Source organism: Salvelinus sp. IW2-2015, unplaced genomic scaffold, assembly GCF_002910315.2.
Source record: "Salvelinus sp. IW2-2015 unplaced genomic scaffold, ASM291031v2 Un_scaffold4722, whole genome shotgun sequence".
NCBI lineage: Eukaryota > Metazoa > Chordata > Actinopteri > Salmoniformes > Salmonidae > Salvelinus > Salvelinus sp. IW2-2015.
The window spans coordinates 55,401-65,524 of NW_019945991.1; the positions used below are offsets into that span (position 1 = coordinate 55,401).

At 42.4% G+C, this 10,124-nt stretch overlaps 2 protein-coding genes across 2 annotated transcripts; one reads left to right on the forward strand and one right to left on the reverse strand.

Annotated features, from left to right (window-relative positions):
• Positions 1 to 180: 180 nt before the first annotated feature.
• LOC112077588 (dnaJ homolog subfamily C member 2-like) lies at positions 181 to 4,547 on the reverse strand. Its single transcript, XM_024144083.2, is given in 14 exon segments — positions 181 to 417; positions 522 to 591; positions 683 to 771; positions 909 to 1,058; positions 1,167 to 1,288; positions 1,411 to 1,502; positions 1,838 to 1,903; positions 2,080 to 2,302; positions 2,763 to 2,823; positions 2,825 to 2,862; positions 3,005 to 3,079; positions 3,159 to 3,162; positions 3,538 to 3,728; positions 4,346 to 4,547. Coding segments are annotated over 14 exon segments (1,461 nt in total). The 5' UTR covers positions 4,404 to 4,547; the 3' UTR covers positions 181 to 195.
• A 265-nt stretch (positions 4,548 to 4,812) lies between these two features.
• LOC112077589 (26S proteasome regulatory subunit 7-like) lies at positions 4,813 to 9,536 on the forward strand. The gene is given in 17 exon segments (XM_024144084.2): positions 4,813 to 4,889; positions 4,891 to 4,951; positions 5,423 to 5,460; positions 5,723 to 5,804; positions 6,033 to 6,132; positions 6,277 to 6,408; positions 6,525 to 6,597; positions 7,119 to 7,146; positions 7,149 to 7,196; positions 7,199 to 7,212; positions 7,458 to 7,486; positions 7,488 to 7,594; positions 7,597 to 7,616; positions 7,909 to 7,996; positions 8,228 to 8,430; positions 8,973 to 9,069; positions 9,286 to 9,536. Coding segments are annotated over 17 exon segments (1,290 nt in total). The 5' UTR covers positions 4,813 to 4,877; the 3' UTR covers positions 9,444 to 9,536.
• The last annotated feature ends 588 nt before the right edge of the window (positions 9,537 to 10,124 follow it).

Consider the following 10,124-nt stretch of genomic DNA (forward strand, 5'->3'; position numbering starts at 1 on the left):
AGATATAAATGTAATGAATATTGAACTTGTACCATTTATAGCCTCACTGTACCATTGTTTAAATGAAAGTGCCGGTTTCCCATGAGCAGTAAAACATGTCAATACAGAAATGTCATGAATAGAGTGAGTTCCTTATTCTACATATGAGAAGCAAGTTCATTATATATATGTATTTTTAGGCTTGTTTGTTCTACTTCAACATTGTGTCCTGTTGAACGCAGCCCTGGGAGGGTACCTGGCGTTGGTTCCAGCAGGGAACAGGTTGACTGCTTTGATGAGCAGCGGGAGCTCTTCCTCATTCCAGCCCTTTCCACCACCCCCGCCTCCMCCGCTGGCCTGTACGGTAGTGCGGACAGCTTGCCTGGCCTGCACCTCCGCATCCTTCTCCTTTTGCAGCTGGGCATTCACCTCTTGCACCTGTACACACACACAAAACAATGTCAGTGGTACAGAAGGAAGCTGTGTACCATATTTACACCCAGTCATCATGTGGTGCCATGCCAATGTGTGGCGGTCTCTACCTGCTTCTCCACCGCTACCTTGCCCTCCTCCTTTGAACCCGATGCCAATCCTTCATTCAGGGATTGCAGACTGGAGAAAGAAAGTGATTCCCACTGTAGAGTTAAACTCCAGATTTGTATAAAGTATTACCAATAAGGCAATTTCTATTAATATCCTTTACCTCACAAGCTCCAAACGGTCACAAAGTTTCTCCACATCTTCCATCATTTTCACACTATCAGATTCATTGTCACCAAAGTAATTCCAGTTCTTCAGGGGAAAACAAAAAAAGAGGACAGGAAAATACTAAGATGAGTTGGGTACCTTAAACAGCATTACAATCTTGCCCACTAACCAGCAAATGTTAATTAATTCCCTGGAGAGAGGCCACCCCATTCAAGCAGCACCTTGCAAGTTGTCCTCAGTTTCTGCCTCTCTTTCTTGATGGCCTTCTTTTGGATCTCCTTCTCCTTCTTGGCCTGCTGGGCAACCAGTTTGGCCTCCTCTTCCTCCTTCTCTTTGGCCAGCCGTGCAGCATCCAGCTCTGCCTGCCGAGCCTGATACCAACAGAGTCAGAAACGCATTGAAGTCTATGRAGAAACAATCTGGACACAAGGGAGAGGCAAGAATAAAACAAAATGGATGTTCTAATGTGTCGGACTGACCCGCTCCTTCTCCTCTTGCTCTTTCCTCTTGGCGTCTGCTTTGGCCTTCTTCTCATTCTCCTTTCTGGCCTTCTCGTCATCTTTGAATTTCTTTATCCTGGGATCAAGGCTGTAGGCCGTGTCTTTCAACAGAAACGCACCCAAACAGTGTCATTCCATGAACCCATCTGCCAGGTATTTCAGTTGAGTTAGTCATTTTCTATTGTTCAAGTAAGAACAGGTATGCATGTCTAGTGGGCCTTACCAACAAGTGTCCGTAGTCTATTCATCTCTTCCTTCTTCCTGGTGGCTCTGGCTCCACGATTCTGCTTTTCAATCCATCTCCTCTCATCACGACTGAATTCAACAGATGAATGCATACAAATCAGACACTACTGAGAATGGAAGACACAGGCAGCCTAGCYGTTAGAGCTCTGGGCCAGTAACCGAAAGGTCCCTGGTTCGAAACCCTGAGCCGACTATGTGAAAAAGAAAGAAAAATTGGTTGATGTGCACTTGAGCAAGGCACTTAACCCTAATTTACTCCATGGGGGCACCGTACTATGGCTAACCCTGTAAAGCYACACATTCTGTACCTGGTGACAATAAAACATCTACAATACATAAATATAAGACAGTGCATTCCACATGGATGGTTTTGATATGACCCACCATGTTCTGATATTACTTACCATTCTGCCTTGTCCTTTTCCTCTTCATCCAAATAAGAAAACTCTCTCCATGAGTCAAAGTTGTACCTTGAGATTATGAATGGGAAACAAATTCACAATTGAAATCAATGAACAACAAATTGTGAGAAGTTTCTATACACCGCATGTCTACAATAAGTTGAGAAGGGCAGTAGTTRCCTTGTAGTTCAAAGTTTAAACTTAAAGGCATTTTCCGCATGATGGCCAGTGACGGTCTTACTTACCAAACAGAATAAAAATTATCCACGTCCTCAAAAGAGGAATCCATAGTGCCAAGTTTGGGCACGTGTTTTTTGGAAGACCACCGGGCATTTCTCTCAAAAACAGGAGCATACGCCTCAAAGAAGTTATCTTTGCCTTCGCCCTTTGAGGGCACAGCGTTGTCAAAGGTAGGATCTACACTGTCAAATGCTCTTCGCTTCACAGGATCTGACAGAATTTCTATAGCTGGTATGAGATAAAAACACAAAATATTATTGTTAATAGGAGCTGAAACAGAATGTTTAGCCTCACATGATAAGAGATAACGTCTACTTTATTAGTCCACCAGATAGACATCCGTCTTCTGCTTTTATCCAACACCACCTCTCCCGTTARACACACAAACACACATTCYGTTGGAGCAGAGGGCAGCTGCAGTGCCCAATGAGCAGTTTAGGGGGTTAAGTTTGATGCTCAAGGGAACATTGGCAGATATTGATGCCAGCAACCCTCTGGTAAAACAATACTATATTTCATACTATAATCATTGTATTTGTATACAGAGGGAGTACTGTGAGGTATAACACCTATCTATCTAAGATGATTATCCAAAGGGACTTCCTTTTTTAGGATGTGCATGTGATCCCTGCGAGATTTGAACAAACCAAACCTTGGCATTGCTGACAATGTTTTTCAATGTCCTTACCTTTAGTTATGCAGGTGAAGTAGTCACCATCTCCTTCTACAATCTGCTCTCCCGCAGCTTTTCCTTTTGTCAGGGTGATGCTTCAACACCATTGCCTTGTCTGTCGAAAAACATTAGACTTAAATACTGCGGTAAAACAAGCTGCTATTCTAATGAACTCTGGAAGTAATGCAGAGAAACCTTATGGTCAACAAATATAATGTGGGTCAGAAGACGACAACAGAACACATGGAAATACTCACGGGCAGCTTTGATTTGTTTCTGTGTCGCCTTGTACCTCATATGAGCCAGTCCAAGGACAGCATAGTGATCTGATTCTGAAAAGAAGAAACGCCAAGGGGGAAGACATCCTTACTACGTATTCCCAAAGGTAGAATTCAATACAGTGTTCCTAACGGTTCTGAAGCGAGGTCCCACTGATATTAACGTCTAACTCAGTGGCAGTCGGTGCTGTTTAAGATGAGGAGGACGATTTCTATTACAGCATATTGGATAAGTGCCATTCATATATTCCATTCACCCAGCTCAATATAACGTCAATACCCATCATGAGGTTGCTACAACAGGTCAGAGAAAAAATTTGAGTAACGCAGTGTGACACATTTAATACCGCCTTGCACACTTCTTGCATGCATCTAGCTGATCTATGGTGTAATCATTATTCCAACAGTTGCAAACAAGGGTTCGATTGGACAAATTCAGGTATGTTTATCCCTTTCGTTTGTTTCCATTTAATGATTTTCAATAGAATCGCAGAATGAATACACCCAACTACCTTCCAGTCTTTGGGGTCCAGTGTTCTCAGCAGGGGGAAATCCTCCAGCTGCAGCTCTTCATCCTCAGATTCCTCAGACAGCTCCTCCTCTTCCTCAAGCTCCTGGAAGGAGGCAGATACATTCCTGTTCCTCCTCTTCAGAAAAGCCTCGAACCACCGACCAACAGGTTCCACCTCGATCTGCACTGAGGCTGAGGGAGAGAGGAGGCAACCATTATCACCTCCATCTGGCTGCATTCTCTAAATGGAGAATAACATTCTGCAACCTATCAAACACTTAAATCCCCTTGTTAACAAAACATACATGTTGTTGAATAAGTGTGAGCTAGAACTGTCAAATATCCTTTAATAAGTTGAGTAGTGTCCTATTTTTTTTAATATATATATTTTTTAATACAAATGATCACTAAACGTCCACAAATGAACAAAAAAATTGCCATGTTAAGTGTTATAGCTAGCTATGTGGGGCTACAGTATATGAACAAATCTGTGCAGCAGGTGTCTTTATTCCAAACTAAGATTCAGCAACAGCAAACACATGCACAACATCAATGCTGTCTCTCTTAGTAATTTAGCTAGTTAGCGTAACGATTTTCATAGACAGTAACGTTAGCTAGCTAGTAAGCTACAATGGTTATATTAACAATATTAATTAAATAACACTCCATACTCGTATGCGATAACTAGCTAACGTTAGCTGTTATCTGATATACCGGTAGTTAACTAGCATATTTGCTCGCTAGCTAGCTGCATGATAGCGAATTGTGTCAGTATCAGCAGCATTTTCACCTCTTCATTCAATGCTTACCAGAAATGGCATTACAGTAGACGACTGTAACATCCCCTTCTAATGCTTCTATCAGCATACTGGAAAGGTCTGCTATAACATTCAGCTGTGAAATGTATTCAGTTAAATGTTTTATAAATGCTAGTATGTCGCCCGGTTTTCAGTGCACCACATGGGCCTGCTTTTACAAGTGCCTTACTGGGTAGACCGGCTTACACTCTTAAATTCCGATATCCCACATAGGATACCTTATGTTTAGTCCTAAATAATAGTTTTTAAATTTCAGAGACATCTTCTCACAAACGACTGTTATGCTAATATTAAGTATGTCGCTTAATTTTTTTTAAAACATTCATACATTTGAACAGAATTTGGTTTATAAAATAAGATTTTTTTTTAAATTGGAACATTATGACAATGGGTCGTCAAATAAAGGTCCGACTTCCATTCGTCGTCAATTGTGCATAGCGGAAGTAAAACCTGCTGTGTAATCCTTGTTGTGCTGAAGCACAAAATCTCTTAGTAAAACTTTATACACAGAATAACATTAGCAATGCCAGATTATTTTGGGAGGCGATCAAAGGAAAATCAAAGATGTCAAAGAAGAGGAGGATAAACCTATCAGATGTATGTGATGATATTTTTGAGAACCACTGTTTATTAGCTAACGTTAGCTAGCTTGGTCAGTACGACAGTTAGCTATGATGGCTAATTTAAGTCATGTAATACATTGTCATGCACTGAATACTTTTAACAAAGATAGCTAGTTAATAACAATATGAGCTAGAACAAAAATCACACAAGCCACGGTGTTACGTGATCTTTCCTAGTATGGCTTAATATCATTAACGTATTAGCTAGTTTATCTAGCCAGGGCTAATGTTAGCTAGCCAGGGCTAACGTTAGCTAGCCCTGGCTAATGAATACTGCCATTTTTGTTTTGGACACCTATGTCACAGTGGGTTCTTTAAATGATCAATTATGCCTTGATATAAAGACAAGCTATTACAATAATGATATTTGCCTATTTAATAGCTATGAATTGGTTGTTCGTGAATGTYATGTAAATTCAAATTGAAATGTGTTTTTGCCCTCCAGCTTTGGATGAAGGAGACATTGCCTTATTGAAAACTTATGTGAGTATGAGCTAGTCTATACCTGTACATTAATTGATTGCTATTTCACATCTTGTAGGCCTAGCTACAATCATAATGACCCCTGTGATGATGTCTAATGGTGTAGGGCAGACCAATTCATTTTCCCGTTATTACCTATTGATTAAAGGTTGATTATCACTGATTGAAATGTCATTATCTGCTACAATAACTACATAGTCTACATTCCCTGAAAAACATGCAATTCCTTGACTGACATCTTTGTATTGCTGGTTGTGTACAGGGCCAGAGCACTTACTCCAGACAGATTAAGCAAGTGGAAGATGACATCCAAAACCTGCTCAAGAAGATCAATGAACTAACCGGTAGGCTGCAATGTGGTTATACGTAACATCCATGTGCATTATCACTCATTAAACATGTAGTGTATATTTAATAGGGATTGGATTACCTTCAGTATTCTACTCTCCCATGATGCTTGAAAATATTTAGAATGTGGCTTGCTTTTCCTTAGTGATAGCAGAACGTCTATTTGTTGCTTTCAGTCTGATAGACAGCGTACGTGCACTAACCTCAGCTATCTAACCATGCAGGCATTAAGGAATCGGACACTGGCCTGGCTCCCCCTGCTCTATGGGATCTGGCTGCAGACAAACAGACTCTGCAGAGCGAGCAGCCTCTGCAGGTGGCAAGGTATGGCACACTTCTCAATTTACTGTATCTCACCAGCATCATTTAATAGATTTAACTGTCTTTAAAAACAATGGATATTTTTTTAGGTTTTGTTTTCTAGTTTGAGCTAAACACCCACATGCTTGTTGTATTTTGTTGTGGCAGATGCACAAAGATCATCAACGCGGACTCTGAAGACCCAAAGTACATCATCAATGTGAAGCAGTTTGCCAAGTTTGTGGTGGACCTGAGTGACCAGGTGGCCCCCACTGACATAGAGGAGGGTATGAGAGTCGGGTAAGGCTGAAGGGTGATATCTCTTGCTCCAATAAGAATCACGTGTGCCAATGTTCAATATTGCATTGGTACAGTATTATTGTTAGATACTTAAGTCTCCTGTGTTTATCTTTTAGTGTGGACAGAAACAAGTACCAGATCCACATTCCTCTGCCTCCCAAGATTGACCCCACAGTCACTATGATGCAGGTAAGACGTGACACAACCGCTTGATCTCAATTCAAGATCTGTTTCCTCACCTGTATTGGCACGATTGGAAAAGTACTTGACGGCTGAAAACAATATGGTAGAAGCTATCCTTAGGTTGGCTATCACCGGTCAGCGCTTTCAGATCAGTGCAAAGAAGGCCAACATCTGTTTTGAGAAAGGTTTTATTCATTAGGGAAACAGTAGCAAAACTTTTTGCAACAGAAAAAAGAAATGTTTCTTCTTGTTCAAGTTCTGGGTGTAATCATAGCCCAAAACATTTTTGCTACTGAAACTGTTTACTGCAAATGGAAAATTCTTTGCACAGAGTTTCTATTGGACAAATTCAGGTAGGTCCTGCCCCTTTGGTTCTAGTGAATACACTCAAGTAGTGCCTCCTGTTTGTCCGTTTTCTGCTTGGTGCTAATGTTTACGACCATGGCCTGAAATAAGGATACTTTCGACGTATTGTAGCTACCTGAACTAACAGCAACGTCTCTCCTGTCTCTGTTCCTGTCTACTAGGTGGAGGAGAAGCCTGATGTGACCTACAGTGAGTGGGTGGATGTAAAGAGCAGATTGAGAAGCTCAGGGAGGTGGTGGAGACCCACTGCTCCATGTAAGTGTTCTATAGTCTCGATTTGTCATTTATAATTCCTACCGAATATCACAAAATGCGTATAAACTATACATTCATGACATTTAAAATGAGAAAGTATCAATAAGTAAGGCAATAAAAACATGGGTGAGTGCCCTCAGATTTCCTGCATTTGTGGCAGGTTATTAGACATCTTGTACACTTAAAACATATTGGACCTTTGTACCTCTGCTGATGTCTCCTCTCGTTGTCCGTTCTGCTTTCAGCCCGAGAGGTTTGTCAACCTGGGTATTGAGCCCCGAAGGGGTTCTGCTGTTCGGCCCACCCGGTACAGGTAAAACCCTGTGTGCCAGAGCCGTGGCCAACGCACATGCCTGCTTCATCAGGGTCATCGGCTCAGAGCTGGCCAGAAATACGTGGGAGAGGTGAGTCAATGATGGATGGTGAAGTTGCCCCCAGACACTGATTTTGGGTCAGTTTGAATTTCCCCAGTAATGGTTAATGTTAGGATCGGAGGATGGGAAGCTGATCCTAGATCTGTATATAGGGAACTTCAACCCTGAGCGAGTCACAATCAAGTTGTATTGAATTGATTTGAGAACTCAGGATGTATTGAATTGATTTGAGAACTCAGGATGATGGAGAATTAACTCAAGAATGTGGTCCTGAATCAGTGTGAGCTTACCTTGTTCTCTGTGCTTTGTTTCTCTTCCTCAGGGTGCCAGAATGGTGCGGGAGCTTTTCGAGATGGCCAGAACCAAGAAGGCATGCCTCATCTTCTTCGACGAAATTGACGCTATTGGAGGTCAGCACTTAAAAAAAAAACTTGTGTACTGATTTAAATGCCAGACAACTCTGTAAAAGAACACATTTATGCATTTCACAAGAAGTGGTAGTAAGTAGCCTTGTCCGAGCCAGAACAACCCATAGAGCAGGAGGCAGCTTGACGTGCACAGGATGCTCATCTTGTSACCAGAAATAGTAGCCCTGTCTGTTATTGTGCCTCGACTTACATGTGGGTTGTCTTGTCTTGTAGGGGCCCGTTTTGACGAYGGAGCCGGTGGGGACAATGAGGTCCAGAGGACCATGCTGGAGCTCATCAACCAGCTGGACGGCTTCGACCCCAGGGGGAACATCAAGGTCCTGATGGCCACCAACCGGCCCGACACCCTGGACCCGGCCCTCATGAGGCCCGGGCGACTGGACAGGAAGATTGAGTTCAGCCTGCCAGACCTGGAGGTGAATACAATGTCTGATTAGAACGGGAGTAACTCTGACCTCTCGGACTCCAGTCCCTAATGGCACCCTATTCCCTTTGGATCCTGGTCTAAAGTAGTGCACTATATTAGGGAACAGGGTGCCATTTGGCTGGTCAAAAGTAGTGCACTATATTAGGGAATAATGTGCCATTTGGCTGGTCAAAAGTAGTGCACTATATTAGGGAACAGAGTGCCATTTGGCTGGTCTAAAGTAGTGCACTATATTAGGGAATAATGTGCCATTTGGCTGGTCAAAAGTAGTGCACTATATTAGGGAACAGAGTGCCATTTGGAACGTAGCCACTGACTCCTCCCTGACTTGGTGAATATGCAGAGGAATAGATTACATCATTACAAAGGTGGTAATAAAAAATGCATGAAGATGAATGAGTAGTGAATGAAGTTAGCTGCCAACAATTACTCCTACTGGATGAATAGTGAAGATGTGATTGGGTTGAGATGTACTCCTCAATATGAATGTAGTGGCCTGGCAGTGTGGTAAAGAATGAGGTGTTGTTTCAGGGTCGTACTCACATCTTCAAGATCCATGCCCGCTCCATGAGCGTGGAGAGAGACATCCGCTTCGAGCTGCTGGCTCGTCTCTGTCCCAACAGCACAGGTAAGATRACCCGACACCRCGTTGTTCCGGTGATGCGACACAAGGGGGCACCACTATTTTTAGTAATTGACATGTAAAAMGGTTGCRTTGGAATTCTCTACCCTGCACTCTACTGCAGCCCAATGACGGGCTCCAACCATGTAGCMCACACCCTGTCAAGCCRTATTTGGGATGCAMGGTAGTCAAACARTCACACCGTTTGTTTTGTCCTRTCAGGTGCCGAGATTCGYAGCGTGTGCACGGAGGCGGGTATGTTCGCCATCCGCGCCCGCCGGAAGATCGCCACTGAGAAGGACTTCCTGGAGGCGGTCAACAAGGTCATCAAGTCCTACGCCAAGTTCAGCGCCACCCCGAGATACATGACCTACAACTAAACAGCAGCGCCTGCATCTGGGCTTGTTTCCCACGAGGCCATGCTCATTCTGTCATTCAACATTACCTACACAATTAAAGTTTATTCCAGTTTGGACGTTTTAAAGTTTTCATTCAATCACACATTGACCTGTACTATAAAACTGCATTGTTTATTGATGTAAAAGTCTTAAGCTGTAAGATATGTACAGTACATTTAAACCATCCATTTGAATGGTATATTATTATCACAAAAATATTGATAACTTTCCAAATGTACAAATTCATAGCTTTGTACCAACACAACATACAGCACTAGATGAGTGACTTAAATCGGACCAAACGCAGTGTTCAGCTGCTGTAGTGACTGGTTATTCATATAGTAAATTCAACTGCATATCACTGATTTAAAGACACTTGACAAAACAGCAGATTATTATCTATAGTGGCCATCCTGATTAGTTTGTTGTAGATTTGCACACCGATTGTACAATGACTGGAACTGTAATGATGCATTTCTTAGATATTCAGCAGGAAAGGGGTAACAAGAGGCCAATCGTTGAGGAAAACATCACAGTAAAAGTAACATCTATTCAACATGCCAGAGCTACAGTGGTGGGCCTATTCAGTGCTGCTCTCCTGGATCTCAAATGTAACCACTAAAGGGGGTGCTCTTGAAAAGACCCTCCGGCCCCAACAAAATG